Below are 19,054 nucleotides of genomic sequence, written 5' to 3'. Positions count from 1 at the left end.
GCCAGCAGAAATAGCGCCGCCCTAGATTCCAACAAACACCGTCCGTCCGTCTGTCCGCGTCAAACCAGTGATGCACCATGCATGCTCGCCGTTGTCGCACTACCTTGCTTTGCAGGCTACGTACACAGAGGCAAACATAAGGGCTTTTGATCTTGTCTGCTTCAGAATGATCGGGCTTAACGGTGCCGGGGGCTCGTCGCTCGGCTTAGACATGCGCGAGCCCTGACACTCTTATCTATCCCTTTACCATCTGCAGCCCGATTGTTGAATGAACGGGCTCTCAGCCGCTTGACAAGTACCTGGAGAATTGCATCACAAGTCCGCAAAATCACGCTCCTCGTCCCACCACGATCTGAATATCTTCAGCCGTTCGGTCCTTTCTTTTGCAAGGCGTCTTCCCGTTTCAGTCTATTCACATCAGCTCGTGGTTTGCGCGACAGCATGACAACAATGATTGCTTACCTTCATCATAGCCTCCAGCCTCTCCAACTTGACTTCGAAATGATCAACCGCCCCTTGCATGCTTCGGTCTGATTTCGCAGCTCCGAAAGCGAAACATCGCCCAACCCCAATTGCACCAATGGCGTCGAGCCTGTCGGCATCCTGGACAATGGCGAGCTCAGGGTGCTCCAATAACGCGTCGCGAACCTTTTCGGGGTCCTTGATCTCGTTCGTGTAGGACACGTTTTTTGCGATTGTATGCACCTTGGATGCCAGCGCAGCCGACGCTCCGCGCTCCAACAGGACTTCCAGAATCTGCTTCTCGGCATCTTCGCCAGGCTGTAGGTATTTGTGGTCACCGACGTCGTGGACAAGCCTGGCGGGACACACGTGTTAGATCCAGTGCTCCTGTACAAACAGTGGGGGCGTCGACTTACGCAGCAAGATAGATTGCCGTCTCGTCTAAAACGCCCTGCGCGTTCTTTTGCGTTTCGGCAAGAATGTATTTTGCCAGCCCCAGCACGCGGCGGACGTGGTCGAAGTCGTGGCTGGCGTCATAACGGGACATGTACTTCTCGACGTATGCCTCGACTGACTCTATCAGGACCTTGCTCTCGTCGACTGGTGTTTTCAAGGAGACAGTGATCTTTGGCTGAGCAGCCATTGTTTGAAGTCCTGGGCGGGTGCCGTCAAGGAAGAAAGGAGACTAAAAGGCTTCGGTGTGCCTACCAGCTTTTGTTTTGAGACTGGTCGTGTTGCTGCCTGATAACGGCGTATGCTTCTAGACTCCACGTCGTACTGTCAGCCACCAAAGGGGAAAATGCGGCGGGGAGATGCAGGAAGACGCGACATGGCGCGCGCCGGCGCGTAGTCACGAGGTGGCGCTAGAGTGGAGGTACGCGCAGGCGCAAGCGCAGGCGTCGGGGACGGGACCTCGGCCCAAGGCGTCATCACCAGTGGCTTGCGGCATCCTCCAGCAGTTCGTCGTGCTGCCACTTCGTTTCTTTGACCCACTTCCACCCCGGATTACCTCTCCGCCCTTCCATGTGATGGATTCCTGCAAGCAGGCATCTAACAAGGTGTCTGAAGCGCTATCGCTCCCTCCCAAATGGCTGGCCCAGTATAGCGACTTTATCACCAAGAACGCCAGCGCCGTCTCCCAGATAGAGTCTGCGCTGCGCTCACTGACCTACATTATTCCTGGTACGCACTGCCGCTCTGGCGCGTCGATGCCCAGCCGATACTAATGGACCTCCGCAGGCCGCTTCCGCGAGTCTGAAATCGCATCCGAGTCAAGTTGGTCCGCCTCCTGGGTCGGTCGCGCGCGAGTATGCTGAAATATAGCAACAGTCTACAGTGGCGTCCAGCTGTTGTCGCTCTACCATGACTCCCTCCTCGCAAAAGCCGTTGCGCGCCTGCCTCCGCCGCAGCGCCCGCGCCCGACGCCGCACAGCCGCTACACCCGTTTCTGGACCGAGAAGTCGCCCACGTACAAGCGCATCGCCTTGACCCTGCAGATGATCCAGTATACCGAGCTCTTGTGGGAAATGGCCGCGAAGCGAAAGGGCGAAAAGACGCGTTGGAGGGCGATCGTGCTGCTCGAGGTTGTCAAGGCCTTCTGCAGGCTGTTGCTGTTGCGTTTGACGAACTCGCGTCCGTTGCTCAGCCCGCCGCTCCCGCAGCGCGAATTTGACCCGAGCTCGTTGGAAGAGAAGGAGGACGGTTCGTCCTTCGACGGTACCGAGACGCCCAGGACAGAGAGGAGCGATGACGCGAGCTGGACCATGCCGAGGACAGGCTTGTCGCTCCCGTCGTTGCCGGACTCGCATGACATTTCGTCCTATCTCCTATCAAAGGTGCTCACTGCCGACGACATCAAACCGCCGAAGGCTCTTTTGCACAGAGTGACAGGAGTGGGCGAACTCGCCGAAATGTTGTACATCGTTCGACCGGTCATCTATGCTGTTGCAATGCAGCACTGGTGCTCCAAGAAAGGGAATAGCTGGAGGCCGTGGCTGCTGGGAGTAAGCATCGAGTATGGAGCTCGGCAACTCGCAAAGAAGGACTTCCAGGAGAGGCTCGCTGGCGGGCTTCGTGGTCTTACTGGCCTCGAGCGGGAGGAGCTGCGGAAGCGGGGCTGGGGCATGGGCTGGTGGCTCTTGCGAGGCGCTTTCTATGAGAACGTCACGAAGTGGGTGCTACAGCCTCTCTGAACTGCATCCCACTGCTAACTGGAAACAGGGCCTGGATCCAATCGGTGACGAAGCGGCTTCGGGGAAAGCCGCTGCTCGACATTGTCGGCGGTGTTGTCGAGGACTACGAGTACCTCTGGGACCAGTACTACTTTTCCACAGCGACGCTCTGAGCAACCAGTGTACACATTTCCTTTGTTCATTGACGATATCCCACCACAGTCGGTGGTGCAATGAGGAGAGCTGTGGATTTGTTTGAGGGGCGTGAACGGTTGTTTATTTTTGGGCAGCGTGCGGCTGATTTGGCTGGTTAATGTACTCTCTAGCTCTTTTGATGGTTGTTACTTTCAAAGAAGCATGGTGGCGTGTGCGATTCATGTGGCCAGTGACAGCGCGGGTGGCTGACAGCTCCAGCTCCACCTGCAGGCCCTCGCGTCTTCTCCGCGCGTTCGCGACTACTTGCCGATTACATATCTGCTCCTCCGCTCACCCACGCACGCGCCCGCACCTGCGCGCAACTGACTCCAGCTCCCTGCCTCGACGTGCGCCCCGAATCCTTTGGTTTGCGCAGACCAGCCCTATCTCACGACGAACGCACTGTCAGCATGCGCTGCTGTGCTTGGCACGCATCGACAGTGACGCTCGCCCACCATGTACATATATAACCAATCCACACGCGCCTGATCCCATACAATCGCTAATCATTACAATCGTCGTGGCCGCAGGGTCGAGATTGTAGACCTCACATCTAGTCCCGAGCCAGACCCAGCCCCAGCCCCAGCCCCATCGTCGGCCAACCCTCATTTCCAACCGTCTCAAGCGCCCTCGCACATGCCCTTTCGCGAATCACCGGCAAAACGGCGAAAGATCTCTCATAGACGAGATGATGACGAACGCGAGAATGCCGCTACGCTGCTCGACCGCTTCCAAGCGCGCCCAACACCATCCACGAAACATGACTTGAACGGAAATCATGGTACGTCTACCCAGGCGTCTGCCCATGAGCGAGCTCCCCTCCGCAAGTCTCCGCCAGCTTCCCACACAAGACGGCAACCCGCCCAGATCCAGATCAAGTCGCCACGCATGAGCTTCCCGCCATTCACCGATTCTACACTCGAGAAGCTGGCGAAGCTAAGGAGATTAAGCAGCTCGTATAATGGTACGACCGACACAAGAAGAAAGAGACTGACGGAAGAACGTGAAGGGAACGATTTTACAGGTCAAGAGCCATATTCTGGTAGGCCTGTACCAACACAATTGATGTCCGCATATGGCAATGGCTTTCACACTCCGCCGTCCGGCGCAGCATACCACCCAGCACCGGCACAGGCCAATGGCATGCCGCAGAGAGGATCCATGGTCCCGCGCGATTATCCACACGGGCTCCCGTTGCCTCGTCCCACCAATGTTACTGGTCAATATGCGTCGCCTTACGTCCCTCCTTCGCCGCCGCCACCTCGTCCGCCTGCTCGCGCAGCCACGTTTCCGAACACTCCTATTCCACTTCCCTCCGCGCCATCTGCCAATTCCTCACTCCAACATCCAGCTCCTATATCTCGCCATCCTGTTGCCACTTCTTCTGCTCGTCCGAATCCTAGTCCTGTAGGGTCACTCGCAGCTGCTTCGGCTGAGCACCGCACCGGCGTTGGATCCCCTAAATCGAACTCTTCCATTGTTGGGATAGGGAGGACTCTAAAGAATCAGTGGACGCTAGAAGAAGACAGTCTTATAGTTTATTTGAAACACGGACTGGACTGGGGGTTCAAACAAATTGCCACTGTGCTAACGGGACGAAGCCAAGGTGCTGCGAACACAAGATATTGCAACCACTTGAAATACGGCTATGACATGGAAAAGGCGATAGCGGTTATTCAAAACTCTAAATGGGCGTCTATACTGCAACCTGGGAGACATGCGGAGATCCTAGCACGCCCTGTGCCATTACCAGCACGCCCTGTGCCATTACCATCGGTTACCGTCGTCGAGCACACTGCGACTACAGCAGACTCTAAGAGGGAGCGACGTGCTGCACAAAGACCGACTAATTACTACTCTATGGAACATTACGCCCACACGTTCGAGGACGAGGCTTCCCCGGTAACGGAGCTGCAGAAGCCTCCAGCGGAGGGACATCCTGGTGCGCAAGTTGCTGATCTTGGGATCGAAATTGAGGGCAGAACGATAAGGTCGAGCAGAAGGCTTCGTAGTGCGAGAAAGCCCCGCTTGTACAGGCCATACCTATCGCACCACGAACGATTGGCCTTGAAAGGTGGATTCGGAGAGGGAGAGTGGCAAGAGCTGCACGATTGGAAGGGAGCCAAAGTGCACGTACCTTTCACCAAAGAGGAAATAAAGCGCCTCGAGGATGTCGTCACTTCGAAATTCGACAGAGCAGCCAGCTCCATTCTGACGAACATGACGGAGCCTGAGATTCTTGAGGTTGCAAGCCAGACACGGAGTCTTCTACCAACACGTACCAAGGAGAGTATCGAAGCGTTGTTAAGAGATGCTGCAGATGACCGGATACCGAAGCCAGAGGTGCTTCGCCTTGGCGGGCAGAGCTATCCTTCTGTCAACGCAGTATTGAGGCATCGGGAGCTCGGCATGCGGACAGCCCGAAGGGATTACTCCAAAGGCGGGCTTACTCCCCTTCAGACGCCAATCGTGGAGAGTATTGGTCCCTCCATAACTTTCACCGGCACCTCAGGGGATGTCAATACCGTAGCTTGGACACCGAACGGCACTCGGTTTGCCGCTGGCTCCGCTTGCCTCGTTGATTCCGACAGTATGCAGTACAACAGGGGCAACAACCTACTGGTTGGAGAAGTTCACCAGAAAGCGCTGTACGAGATCCCCGACCACTACACTGAACGCCAACGGCCAGAGACCGGCGTCAATTCGAGCCATTCAATGCACGTCACCCAGGACCACCGACTCTTCCAGACTGTCTCAATGGTTGCGTTTTCGCCAGATGACTCGCTTCTTTTCACGGCTGGATACGATAACCAGGTACGAGTCTACGACATCTTCGATACCGAACAACCTGAGAAGCATTTCAGTTGCCTTGCCCTCCGTCACACGGCTAAAGTCGATTTGCTCTCCGTCAGTCCTCAAGGTCTTCTGGCTACTGGCTGTCAACGATCCGACAAGAATTCGATTAAGGTAATAGATCCGTATCTACTCAACGTCGACCCATCAGAGCTCTTCGACGAAGACGGCAATAAGATGAAGCCAGTCATGCACAGCTTCTCCTCACGAAGGGCCGCCGAGAGGCCCGAGAATGGCATCTTCCCCTCTGCCCTATGCTTCGACTGGACCGGCGACTACCTCTTGGCTGGCTTTGCCTCCACCTTGAAAGAGGAGTTAGCCAGTGGAGGTACGTGCTTGTGGGATGTCAGGACTGGTGCTCAAATGACAATCTTTCCCGAGACACGCAATGTCTTCGATGTCGCGTGGAACACGAACCGGTGGAAAGCACCACTATTCGCGGTCGGGTGCGTCGCTGGCGCAAACGTCAATCGCGGCGTTCGCTCAGTTGTCAAGCTGTACGACATCCGGGCTCCTGGACGATACACCATGCCATTGGAGTTGGACTGCCCGGCTCTTGACATGAACGATGTGTTGTTTTCCCCGTACGATGATAACCTCATTGTAGCCGGTTGCACGAATGGCAAAACGTACGTCTGGGACATCCGACAGCCTCGCCCTGAAAACCACCTATACTCCCTCATGCATGGAGAGCCTTTGATGGAGCTGGGTGACGATGACCCTGCGTCAAGAGAACGCCTAGATACCGGGATTCGGTTCTGCTCATGGGCTCACGACCGCAGAAAGCTATATACTGCGTCGTCAGACGGCGTGGTTAAGACCTGGGATCCCTACCGAGCGCCAGAGGATGTTTTCGTGAGGGACGTGGTGCAATTGAACTCCGGGGTCATGTCCGGCGCATTCAGCCCTGACTACGCAAGCCTCCTCATTGGGGAGGTCAACGGCACCATCAACCTTCTTGAAGCTGGTCAGCTTGGCCGCTCCATCAAACAAATGGATACCTTCAATCTGATTTCATTCAAGGATGAGGAAGCGTCTCCACCGACACCCGATCTTCAAGACCCTAGCCCCGACAAGGACTCGGGCGCGTCAATTGCTCGAGAGCTTCTGCGAACAGACCAGATGACGCTCCGCCAAATGGGCAGCCTTCCAATACGTCAAGCAGTCCAGGGAGCAAACTACGCCGGCCCGTACGACAAGGCAGCGGACGCGCCAGAGCTGAGGACGGCAGCGGCGCAGTTCCAGCGCCTCCACTCCGATCCGCCAACGCAACAGTGCGGCCTCCTAGCATGCCGCTTGGCCGCCGCCTCCATAAACGCGGTGCCCGAAGAGGCCGGTGATTCAGGCAGGTCCGCTGACCGCATTCCGGCGGCCCTCCGCTCTCTGGCACTTGCTGCCACACCTCCTATCCGCGAGGACGACGCCGATGGCAATGGAAATGGCACATCCTCAATGCCAGCCAAGACCACGATCGTGCCGTTCGCTCCCATGTGCTCAAAATGCCACGTCCGCCCCGCACGGCCGCGCGCGGAGACAGACAATGGCGACGTCGTCGACGACGATGACGACGACGATGAACAAGGCGTGTCGTCTCCGTCAAAGAACCTGTTGCCACTCTGCGAGCGTTGCAACTTCGGTTGCCCCCGCTGCGGCCGTAAAGCCGGCATCCTCTCGCGCACTCCCGAAACCACCTTCGCCGGCGTCTTCTGCCTGCGTTGCCGCGCCGTCTGGCGCGCCGACGTGCTGGGCTACAAGCTGGTCTACCAACACACCGGCAAGGAAGACTGGGATCCCCGTCGAGACGAGCGGTTTCTGTACGAGCGGGCGAGAGTCATGGGCATCAGGAAGAAGGTCCCGTCGCCGCCGTCGGCGTCTGGCGCAGCCGAAGCATCTCCCGATGGAAGCGGCGGCAGCGCGGCGGCAGGCACGGCAAACACGGGCAAGAAGAGAGCCAAGGAGACGCAGCTGGAAAAGCAAAGACGGAGAGGGCATGATTACCTAGCGAAGGAGGGCGAGGACAGCATCGAGGGGTACTATCATGGCCTGTGGCAAGATAGACCTCCTTCTCCGCTTTGAAGTGGGGGGCGGGGAGAAGTTATCTGGGGCCGAGGCTTGTAGTGCGGGGGAGAGGAGGCCGGATGTGGTTCGAATGAAAGATATTGAGGAAATTGAAAGCGAAGAAAGAAAGACATTCGGATATCAACAGAGGTTAGACGGAGTATCCAGCGATGAACTATCTGGTCGAGGCCACGTGAGAAGATTGTGTGCGTGCATGTGGGGGAATTGGAACACGCAAAGGGACCCTGGGCGGATTATTGAGATGTTGAAGGCAAAGTCTGTGGTCAAGAGGTCCTTGATCCCTTATTGTACATGGGACTCGTGTAAGGTAGCAGAGTTCGTGAGAAAGTGACCTGTTTCTTTTGATGGCGTGAGCAACGGAAACCATTGAAGCTGGGTCGAGCCCGCAAGACAGCAATCAAATTTCTCCACCCTGCTTGCTCTATCAAAGGAGGGGGGATTGCAACGGAACGGCGTGCAAAGAGAGCCACGATCATCAAACAGTACTACTTCTAATGCATCATTGCTTTCGGAGGTGGCGCTTGTCATAGCGCCATGGACTGGGGTCTTGACATCATAATGCTCAAGACGAAGAAAAATCAAAGGAGCGATCACACACCGCCTACGCATTCCACTCTACCCATCAACCCTTCTATTGCGGGCCCTCCAATACAGCAGATTCAAGCCGTCATTACCGCGTCCCGCTCTTCCAACTACCAGAGGAGAATAAAAACTTCTGGTGGGCGGTATGACCTCTGATTGCCACCACCACCCTGCCGTCTCTCTCTCGCTTTGACTGGACACGTTGATTCCCAATTCCCGGTTCCGCGCATCTTCAGGTAACTGGACAGCTTTTTGTTTGCTTGCCGGAGCAAAGGGAAAAAGGGAATAGTTGTCCAGTATGTACATAGCTTGGTAATAATAACGCCGCTTAAAAACATCAAAAACATCCGTAGATTCTACACGGTCCCCGGGGATGAATGTAAGTCTCTTTTCTCAGTTTCTGTACACTCATGCAGCCGCAGCTGATTGCTGACCGGGCGGGCCGTATTCGACCTGAGGGTAGGGCTCTCCTGGTGCCATGAAGTTGGTGCTTGGGTTCTTGGCGGCCTTAGCTGCCGAGCAGCGAGCCATGGTTGGCGAACTGTGATTCTTATTAGCAACCGTTCCGGGGTCGATGACACTGAATACACTTACTTCCTCGAGATGACGTCAGTGAAGAAGAAGTTCTCGATCGGCTTCTTAAGGGGAGCGTTGGTGGCGCTGGCACCCTTGTTCTGGTCGACGATCTGGACCTTGCTGAGCTCAGCCAGGGCGGTCTTCTCGACAACGTCAAGTCTCCTGAGAGCGGGCGAGATCTCCTCCATGCGGTCGCGGAGAGCCTCAACGTCGTCATAGGGAAGAGGAGTGCCGAGGTACTCGCTGGCAGCACGGATGATCTTCCAGTCATGCCTGGCAGCGCCGAGCAGAGAGGTGGCAGCCCGAGTCTGCTGGACACGGCCCTCCGTGTTGACGTAGGTACCAGCGCTCTCGGTGTAGGCAGCACCAGGGAGAACAACGTCGGCAAGCTGGGCACCCTTGTCACCGTGGTGACCCTGGTAGACGACGAACGCACCCTTAGGAATGTCCGCCTCGTTGATCTCATCGGCACCAAGCAGCCAGATGAACTTAGCCTCCGTCTTGGCGACCTCCGGCGAGGGAACGGTGAAGCCGACCTCGTAGGCACCCGCACGGGATGCCTCGCGCTGGAGGATGTTGTAACCGTTCCACTCGGAAGTCTGGAAGTTGGACTTGTGCTTCTCGACAAAGCTGCCAACGGTCTCGATGATCGACTTAGCGTCAGCGTGTTCAACAGCGCCGCTACCCACGATGATCATGGGCCTCTTAGCCTGAGCAAGCTTCTCGCCAAAAGGACCAGATAGAGCCGACTTCAGATCCGAGACCGTCTCACCAAACTTCTCATACTCGAAGGTGCTCTCGAAATCCTCGCCGACAAGACCAATCTCAAGGTCGGAGCGGAGCCAGTGCTTTCTGATACGAGCATTCAAAACAGCAGCCTCGTGCCTAGGGTTGGTGCCGACAAGAAGAATGTAATCGGCCTCCTCCACACCGTAGATCTTGGAGTTGAAGCTGTAGTTCGAGCGAACATCAATACCGTGAGCAGCGGGCTCGCTCCCGTTCTTGGTGTCAAGGGCAAGGTTTTCCGAACCAAGTTTGTTGGCCAGATCCTTCATTGCCACCATAGTTTCCGTCTCAGCTAGCGCACCAGCCACAGCCTTGAACTCGTTGCCCTTCGGCGCAACTTTCTGGAACGCCTCACCAATCTCCACAAGAGCCTGTTCCCAAGTAGCCGGCTGGAACTGGTCGTCGCGGCGAATAAGAGGGATGGTCAACCTTTGGGTACTGAGCGCGTCGCAGGCAAACCGGGACTTGTCGTTGATCCACTCCTCGTTCACATCATCGTTGAGCCTCGGGAGAATCCTCAGAACCTGTAGTCCCCTAGAGTCGACGCGGATGTTGGAGCCAATGCCGTCAAGAACATCGATAGATTCAGCGTGGTACAGCTCCCACGGACGGGCCTTGAACGCGTAAGGCTTGGAGGTGAGGGCACCGACAGGGCAGAGGTCGATGACGTTTCCAGACATTTCCGAGTCGAGGGCGGTCTCGATGTAAGTACCAATCTGTAGGTCGTTGCCACGGCCAGTCGAACCAAACTCGGGGGCGCCGGCGACGTCGTTGGCGAAACGGACACACCTGGTGCAGTGGATACACCTGTTCATCGAGGTCTGCACCATGTCAGCGATTTTCAAGATCCCTCTCTCATCTCCGCGCGCATACCTTGATCAATGGACCAATGTTCTTATCCTCAACCGCACGCTTGCCACCAAGCTCGTGGAAGCGACCTCTGTCGGCGCCGTATCTCATCGACTGATCCTGAAGGTCGCACTCACCACCCTGATCGCAGATGGGACAGTCGAGGGGGTGGTTGGCGAGCAAGAATTCCATAACGCCCTCGCGGGCCTTGTGCACGAGAGGGGAGTCGGTCTTGACATTCATGCCAGGCTGGACGGGCCACGCACACGAGGCGACGGGCTTGGGGGCACGCTCGACTTCGACGAGACACATACGGCAGTTTCCGGCGATCATGAGCTTCTCGTGGTAGCAGTAGCGGGGAACGGTCGAGCCGGCCTTTTCGCAGGCCTGGATGAGCGAGGAGCCGGCTGTGGGTGCAGTCGTCAGCATCACGGCCCGCGGGGCAATGGCGCGGCAGCAGAGGGCTCACCTTCTATGGCCACCTTCTTGCCATCTGAAAAGTCAATCAGCGCAGTTCACGAAGCTGGGCAGGCGGGCGTGGGACGCACCGATGGTGAGCTCGACGTCGGCGGGCCGCTGCGAGGTGGCGGCAAAGGTACGGCGGGCATTGGCGGCCGCCAGCCGCTGGGGCAGCCTGACCGACCGGAGGAGCTGTTGCCGCAGCATGGCGTGGAGTGGAGAGGGGATGGGGCGGACTGGGGTTGGATGGGCGGTGGTGTTGGAGGCGTGGTTCACGCTGGAGGCACTCGGCACCGCATTGACGTCTTTTGCGGTTTAGCGCCATTTCTGACCTACCCGCATCGCGCCGCCTCTGATTGGAAGTCTGGGCGTCGCTTACAAAAACCCTTTCGCCCAGCGCCCGCGGCTTCTCTTCCTTTCTCCTCAACTCATTTTGAGGACAACTCTTATTGTGGGAGCTTCTGGACATCCGTTCCGACCAGAATTTCCTCTGCTATTTGTCCGAGACCACGACTCGCAGGGCTCCGTAGCTGGAGCAGGCCAGGGCTCTGCCCTATGACGTCCTGTTCCTTACCAACGGCGCTACATCTCCACCTCTTCTCCCGGCTCTTCAACCCTTCTCCCAGCTGCTCAGCCGGCTGCTGCATCCGACAGACCATCTCGCGGTGCTGGTCCGTAGTCTGCTGCTTTTTGTCGGCCCGCAAAATTGCGGCGTACGTCTCATGTCTGACGTCCAAGCCCTGGAATGGTGTTGCATCCCTCGGGGGCCCGTAGCTAGAATGCCAGCTTGCACAATCGATACGCTTCTCCACATTGGCCACTCTTGATCCACCAACATCTTGCTTGTGTTGCTAAAAATGAATGCGTTCTATAAACACGGCGAGTAGGGTAATGTAGGGGGAGACGTACGCCGCCTCCGTCCGCACACCTGTGCATCCAGCACCGAGAGACAGCCCTCGACGCTGTTCTATTTTCGCTAGCCAATCCAATTTAACACAGAACGCTCATCTTGACCCAATGAGCGGCCATGTTATATGTCATCCTCGTCCTCCTTCTCGGTGCTTGCCTCAGCCTTCTTGCCTTGGCTGTCAAGCTTGTCCATCCCGATGCTCTCGGTCATGTTGGCGCGGCTTGCCATGCCCATGGCCTGGCGGCCCGTCTCATTACTCTCAAGGAACTCGCGCAAACGCTCCTTGGTCATTTCAATCGCTTGCTGCGACGCCGCGTTGCTCATCCGCATCATCGGGCCCCATAGGTTGAGCGTGTATGTCACATAGCCGGCAACAGCTAGTAGAATCATGAAGATGAAGTAGAGAGGGTTGCGGAGGACTGAAGCCGGGTCAGCAGGTACCTTGGGACCATCTTATGAGTATATAACTTACCAGCCCAGATCTCATTCCACCCCAATGCAAGCAGAAGTCCGTAGAAATACAAAGGCACTTGTGTGATGCCGCCAATGGCGCCACGTTTGGCCTCGACGTAGACGCCATCGGCTGTCTTCTTGAAGCGAACGCTGAGGTCTGCCTGCTTGCCATCACTCAGTACAGTCATCTCCTCTTCAAGGCTCTTCCCTTCCTCCTCATCCACGCCGCCAATGGGCGTCAGGTCTTCCTCGTCGGCCGGCGTGACAGTGGCCGGCGCCGCGCCGATCCACGCATCCAAAGGCGGCGGTGCGGATGTCGCTGACAGACGGAAGCGACTGAGGAGGGGAATGAGAGTGAGGGTGGATTCGCGGGCGCGTGTGTAGATGCCCTCGATGTCGTCAGTGGGACGCCAAATGCGAGGAACGCCGGTGTCGTCATAGCGGAACTTGTCTTCGAAGTTCTCGCGGAGCTTGAGGAGGAGATTGCCCTCCATCATCTCCTCATCAAGCTTAGCCCGCAAGCAGCCCCAGCTCTTCCGCCTCAAGCGCCACAGGCCAACCTCAATCTCATCTGGCGATGCGTCAAAGCTGCCTGCGCGTTCCGTGAAACGCTTCTCAGCCTGGGAGACCGTCTCGGTGAACACCGCCCAAATCTTGTCCCACAGTTCCTTCTCAGTTGTTGTGGTGTGCTTCTCTCCGTCTGCCGGAGCACCAGAGCCTCCGCGGCCCGAGCCCAGTCTGTTGAACTCCAAACCAACGGACTCATTCAATCGAGAACGTACCCACCGCTCGATGCGAGTAGCCAACCTTCGCATCTCCTCTTTGCGCAGACGTGACGAGACGTCATCAAGCTCCTTTTTGTACAGGTTGAACTCTTGATCATACTCACTCCATGGTGCATCTTCTACCAAGACAGCTTTTGCGTGCTCCTCAAAGGTCGATAGGGCCTTTTTCTTTTCAGAAGCCACGATTTCGGCAAAGTCATAATTGCTGCCTTTCTTCTGTCCGGATTTTACGGCGGTGCTGACGGCTTCGGAAAACTCGTGGACGCCAGACTTGTGTGCCGCCGTCAACTGACCAGCAAACAATGCCTTCAGACGCGTATCAATTTTGCCCGATAATTCCTTCGATTTCCGTGCGTAGACACCCTTGTGGTATCTCGAGGCTTTGGTCTCGAATTCCTTGAGAATAGCGGTGCGAGCAGCGTTCATGGCACCGCCAAGGCCTGGGAGAACAGTGGGTTTGCCGGAGCGAGCGCCCTCAGCCTGCTTGTCCTCCAAGGGTGTGATCTTCTCGTCAAATGCAACGAGCACCTCTCGCGATATTTCGTCACACCTAAATTGGGCGAGCAACTCCTGCTGAGTTGGCAAGTCCAAGTCCTTGTTGTTGACAATTGATTCCCAAACACCATCTGCGTAGGTAGGGAGACCATCGGCAGGAATGCGCCTGTGGTAATCCGACAGGAAGACAGGCTGCTCCTCTTCATCTATCAAGCCCGCAGTTTTGGGATCCTTGTAACCCTCCCGGAAGCGCGTGCTGAGCTTCTCCACATCCTCGACGAACTTCTCCGGCTGCAGTATCTTGTGAGGAAGCGTGGCGAACGCAAAGTCGAAATAGTCCTCAATCTTTGAATTCTCGAGGCCCGGCGGTTTCGACAGCGTCGACCAGATGCGTTGCATGTCTTGCAAAAGAGTGTTTTTAAGGTTGGCGAGAGGGGTGTTGCCAATGTGATCGCGAATAACGAAGAAAAGAAGGGAACGGGTGGTGGACCTGAACATCTCATGTCAGCTACACAAGTCGTACAAACGATGGAAGTTGCCACGTACCTGTTGTCCTTGACGAAAAGCTGCAAATTGACTTCAAAGACGGTTTTCAGCAGGCCCATATTGGCGCCCTGGTACAGGCCAACTTGGTGCTCCCAGATGTTGACGATCAATACCTCGCTCGTCGCCAGGGCGAACAGCGCGCTCTTCCGCTCGAAGTCCTGGTCTTCGCCTCTCTCACGGCCGTCGGTTCCCTCGACATCCATGACCAGGATGTTGTCGGCCATGGCCTTATCACCCTGGGACACGCGCTTGTTCTTGGACATCCAGATGCCTTTCGTGGTCTGGCGGCGTTCGGTTTCGGACATGACGCCAAACGAAGTCTTGAACAGGTGGTTAAGCAGGGTCGATTTGCCGGTGCTCTGAGAACCGAAGACAGAGATCAGATGGTAGTTGAAGCCGGCGGGGATGACTTTCTCGAGAGCTAGGTAGTTGGTGAGATTCGAGCTGCGTGCTGGTCAGTACGGAGGTGGCCAGAGCAGCAAGGGCAGGTGTACTTGAACTCCTTGTTCTCGTCGATGACCTGGACGCCATGGTCGTACTGTTCTACCGTGGCCTTCTCGCCCACGGGGGCGAAGTGGCCGTTCATGACGACCGAGGGCATCGAATGTGAGCTGGTAATCGAGGGGCGCGGAGTGGTGTTGTCGGAGCCATTGGGGACCTGCAGGCCGGCTGGTGACGCCATTGCAGCGAGTGTTGCGGACCGCGGTTGAGTGTTTTGGTGAGCCTGTTCGCTCGCCTAGGAATGCGGCGCGGAAAGTTTTGGGAAGACGGCAGCACGGCGTTGGCGGAGGGATCACGCGCGGCCTGGACTGGCGACTGGGGTGAGTGGCTGGTGGCAGGTGCAAGAGAGGCATGATGGGGGGCCAAGCGAGCCGGAAACAGTCGACGTGGAGCCCGGGGACCCCTGCCCCTCCGCCGGCTGGATCACCGCCCGTCGTTGCCCTGACCTGCAAGCACAAACCACGAGATCGCCCCGATGGCCGTTGCGCTCGCGACGCCGTGCGAGAGATGGCGTTTGTTGCCTGCGCGCTCGCTGGTCCCGAGCCTCTCTCGCTTGGCGTGTGTCCTCATTCCGTCCCCCATCCCCTACGTGCAACGCCACGCCTAGCATGGCATGCTCTCTGCATTGGTCGAAGGGTGCGCACTCGGATCAGTCATGTGCATTTACCTGTGACCTGTCGCAAGCCAGGCCATAGGTCCTACGCTTGCCTCAAGTCCACGGCATCGGTTCCGCAGTCACGAGCGAACATCATCGCCGCAGCGGGTGTCGGCCATCGCAATCACCGTGGTCCCAGGCGGCGCCCTTTTTGGATATGTTTGTACTAGAGAACGCAAAGAAACTATTGCCCGAGATGAAGATAAGAAGCAGAGTGAGCAAAAAAGGCAACCATCCATCATCCACTCCCTCCCCTCCCGTCACATTACCGTGTCCATTTCTTGACACCTCCCTTCAAAAGACTTTTCCTTGGAAAAGAACCTCGGGTACCGCTGCAGTAGAGAGAACCTTCCCAATATGATGTTTCCAGAAGAAAACTGAGATTTTAGTGCTGCTATGCCAAAGGCGAACAAGCCAACCCTTGACCCACGAAGGAAAGCTGTCCTTTGTTGCTTGCCGCATCCAACGAGCCTCGAAGCTTCGTGACGATCCGTAAGCTTGAAGATGGCACGATTGCAGTAGAAAACAAGAGCTGGTGAGAAAAAACAAATTCCGGAAGAGCAAAATGAAAGCCGCTGCTGCTGATATCATGCTGACTGTAGTTGATATGAACATCGGAAATGAGAGAAAGGCTGCCTTGTCTGCTCCGGCTATGCGCGGCAGAAAGGCAAGTCGGACTGACTATACCAAGACGCGTACGATCGGAACACAGTCGAGAAATTTCGGTAATGAAAAAGCTCGACATGAAAGCCGCGAAAGGTGGCTGATACGTACATGTATCAATTTTCAGGTGTTAAGATCGTGACGAGGCTGTCTTCTTGACTTGGTCAGAGCGAAGACGATGCGAAATTAGCGATAGCCACCATAGCCGCGACCATGGCTGTAGCTACTGTTGCGGTTCAATTGCATGCCCGCAGGTGGGCCGGGGCGCGTCGCGTAAGCCGGGTTGCTGCAGAGCATCGCCACGCGGGAACCGTACTTGGAGCCACGGAGCGAAACCATGTGCTTGCGAACGTGCGAAGCCACGATCTCGCGGTGCTGCGGGCTGGAGTTGCTCAAGATGTACTGGATAAGATAGTTGCCGAACTGATCGCCAGCGATATCAACGAGTGGCATGCGAGGACGATTGGCGCTTCCCTCGCAAACCCTCTCAAGGTAGCGGTCGAGGAACTCAGTACCGCCAATCTTAAGGCATTTCTCGATGACTTTGGAGGCATACTGGTCCATGCTGTACTCCGTGGCGTAATGGAGGATGTGATCGATGGCACGAGTGCGATCCTGCGTCGCTCCGTGCTCGCAAATGTGCTGAATGCACCAGTTACCGAACTGGCCATGGGAGATGATATCGATACTGGCAAGGACCTCCTCAATGCAAGGACGCTTGTCCTCCTCAAGACAGTTCTCGAAGATGTTTTGGACGACAAGACTGCCAGTCTCGCCAAGAGCGACTTCGTGCCACATGCCACGGAGAGCCTCATTGACGTACTTCATGATCTGGGGAGGGGAATCGCTCCAACGAAGTTCGAAGAGCTTCTGCCAGACATGGCATGCATAACGGTGAACAACAGTCTCGGGAATGCGGCGGAGTAACTCATGGACCATAATCGCCTTGTACTCCTCCGGAACAGCGTCGAAGGCCTTCTGGATCACATGGCAGCCAAATGCGTCCATACTGAGCTGTAGCGTGTTACCACGAATGGCCTGCGCAATTGCGATGACCTGCTCCTGGGTGCCGTGCTCAAAGCAGCGCTGAACTAGAAAGTTGCCAAAGCGGTTAATCATCAGCGGGTAGGCCTGCGCAATGATAGACTCTACGATGGCGAACTTCTGCTCCGCAGTGCCAACTTTAAGCTTCTGCTGGAGGAAGATCGAAGCCTGCTGGTCGTTATTGTGAACAATCTTGTTGACGATGAGATCCCAGTTGCAGTTCATGTTGCGGTCAAGAAGGCGACGGTAGTTGATCGGCTCGTTGGGGGAGATGTATGTAGAGCCCGACTGGTCACCAGGGGCTCCCCAGACAGGCTTGGCATCGTTGACAACATTGAACTCAGCGGCAGTAGGGGACAGCCTGCTACCAATGGGGCCGGCCTGGTACGCATTCGGACCCTGGTACATGCCGTTGCCCTGCATGTGCGGCGGGCTGAATCGAGGGCCACCGATAGGGGCGTTGTACGCATAGTTGCCATTCCAGCCATTGTTGCGTCCACCGAATGCAGAAGTCGGCCTACTAGGAGGGTTCATGCGCGGCATGGAGTACTGAGTCGCATCGTCCATGAGCTGTGGAGTGCTGCGATAGCCATTGTCCATAGCGTTGGGTATAGCATACTGCTGCGGCTGAATAGGCCCATAGGCGGGCTGATGGTTCATCGGAAATCCAACACCAGCGCCGAAAGACTGGCGTCCACCGGCATTCCATGCACTCGCACCATAAGCAGAGGCTTGGTCGAACGGCGCAGCCATCTGGTATGTGAGGTTGGACTTGAAGCCGTTGTTCCAGATGGTATGGTTAGTGGGAGCGCGGCCACGGTTGAAGTTGCCAGTCGGGAACGTCTCGCTCGCTGAAGCCGGTGCCTCTTCGTTGGACGACCACGTATCCTGACGGGGCAAGGCGGGCGCGATCTTGGTACCAGATTCGAAGGCGTAAGGGATCATCTTCTCAGGACTATGGCTGTGGGTTTCGTATCCGGCATCCGACTGAGGTCCGAGAGCCTGATTCACGGTGTGGTTGGCAATGCGAGTCTGAGAGAGTTCCGTATCCATGCGATTGAGCTCCTGCTTCGCGATCGCGAGCTCTTTCTGCATGCGAAAGAATGCAACAGGGTCAGGCTTGGGGAGATTGTCGACGTAGGCCTCGCCGGATTCCGTCGCGGGAGTGTTTGACTTGTCAGGCGTAGCAGAGATCGAATTTCCATCGTTGGACGACGTATCGATCTGAAACGCAGTGAGCGGCGAATGGCCACGAGGGTGGCTAAGGTCATGATCCAGGAAGATCTTGATCTCACAGCTACTGGCACTTACTGGGGCGACGCCGACCATGAGAAGATCTTGCTGAACGCTTCCAACAGGGGCCTCAGTAGCGATGACCAGGTTCTTCTGCCTGTCCAAGATGTTTTGCTGCTCGGACAGCTTGGCGAGGAGAGTGTTCATGGGGGATTCGCTGCCAGAGGTGGACTCCGGAGACGACTCTGTCTTCAGCATCTGGGCCAGGTAGTCAGCGGCAATGTCGACGGCTTTGGAGCTATCGACATGGCTAACCTTGGAAGGCTTGCGGCTGGAGGCACGAGAAGCCTGATTTCCTAGCTTTGAGGTAGTCAATGGCATTGGTGACTCAGTACGGGCGATTGTCTGGCTATTCCTCTTGGCACCCTGAGGTAGAGTTGGCATCAAGTCGACAGGTTTTCGAAAGCATGGAAGGTGTGGAGGTCGGGGAGGGTGGAACGTCGCACTTACCACGCCGCCCACAAAGGCGATGGGGGACGAGTCAGGTCCGTTCTCGTCACTGCGCAGACCGAACGGCGAGGGCGAGGCCTTGCTCGGAAGAGGAGAGCCGTTGCCAGTCATTTCTTTTTTTCTGAAGTGGGTGGAGAGAAAGTGCAATTGGTGGGGTGCAGCTGGCAGGAGTTCGAGGAGGATGGATGGTAGTGTAAACCAAACGTAATATGCGTGGCGTGAGAAGCGTCTCACGAACGGGTTCTGG

The 19,054-nt window shown here is 56.5% G+C and overlaps 6 protein-coding genes across 6 annotated transcripts; 2 read left to right on the top strand and 4 right to left on the bottom strand.

Annotated features, from left to right (window-relative positions):
- Positions 1-312: 312 nt before the first annotated feature.
- On the bottom strand, positions 313-1,105 carry SLS55_004107 (uncharacterized protein; the record flags this gene model as incomplete). The annotated part of the gene is made up of 3 exons (XM_066775568.1): positions 313-408; positions 463-817; positions 879-1,105. 3 exons carry the CDS (start codon positions 1,103-1,105, stop codon positions 313-315), a joined length of 678 nt encoding a protein of 225 aa, XP_066633449.1.
- A 385-nt stretch (positions 1,106-1,490) lies between these two features.
- On the top strand, positions 1,491-2,806 carry SLS55_004106 (uncharacterized protein; the record flags this gene model as incomplete). The annotated part of the gene is made up of 4 exons (XM_066775567.1): positions 1,491-1,644; positions 1,702-1,737; positions 1,792-2,632; positions 2,683-2,806. 4 exons carry the CDS (start codon positions 1,491-1,493, stop codon positions 2,804-2,806), a joined length of 1,155 nt encoding a protein of 384 aa, XP_066633448.1.
- A 1,882-nt stretch (positions 2,807-4,688) lies between these two features.
- Positions 4,689-7,757, top strand: SLS55_004105 (uncharacterized protein; the record flags this gene model as incomplete). Its single annotated transcript, XM_066775566.1, has 1 exon — positions 4,689-7,757. One exon carries the CDS (start codon positions 4,689-4,691, stop codon positions 7,755-7,757), a length of 3,069 nt encoding a protein of 1,022 aa, XP_066633447.1.
- A 993-nt stretch (positions 7,758-8,750) lies between these two features.
- On the bottom strand, positions 8,751-11,219 carry NdufS1 (ndufs1 NADH-ubiquinone oxidoreductase subunit; the record flags this gene model as incomplete). Its single annotated transcript, XM_066775565.1, has 5 exons — positions 8,751-8,883; positions 8,937-10,525; positions 10,578-10,960; positions 11,023-11,046; positions 11,102-11,219. 5 exons carry the CDS (start codon positions 11,217-11,219, stop codon positions 8,751-8,753), a joined length of 2,247 nt encoding a protein of 748 aa, XP_066633446.1.
- An 823-nt stretch (positions 11,220-12,042) lies between these two features.
- On the bottom strand, positions 12,043-14,883 carry SEY1 (Dynamin-like GTPase that mediates homotypic ER fusion; the record flags this gene model as incomplete). The annotated part of the gene is made up of 4 exons (XM_066775564.1): positions 12,043-12,341; positions 12,395-14,145; positions 14,202-14,645; positions 14,696-14,883. 4 exons carry the CDS (start codon positions 14,881-14,883, stop codon positions 12,043-12,045), a joined length of 2,682 nt encoding a protein of 893 aa, XP_066633445.1.
- Positions 14,884-16,206: 1,323 nt separating this feature from the next.
- SLS55_004102 (uncharacterized protein) lies at positions 16,207-18,741 on the bottom strand (the record flags this gene model as incomplete). The annotated part of the gene is made up of 1 exon (XM_066775563.1): positions 16,207-18,741. One exon carries the CDS (start codon positions 18,739-18,741, stop codon positions 16,207-16,209), a length of 2,535 nt encoding a protein of 844 aa, XP_066633444.1.
- Positions 18,742-19,054: the final 313 nt, after the last annotated feature.

This window comes from Diplodia seriata (genome assembly GCF_021436955.1).
Source record: "Diplodia seriata strain FDS-637 chromosome Unknown scaffold_4, whole genome shotgun sequence".
Classification (NCBI taxonomy): domain Eukaryota; kingdom Fungi; phylum Ascomycota; class Dothideomycetes; order Botryosphaeriales; family Botryosphaeriaceae; genus Diplodia; species Diplodia seriata.
The sequence above is the reverse complement of the archived record's forward strand: the minus strand, read 5'-3'. Positions and strand labels throughout refer to the sequence as shown.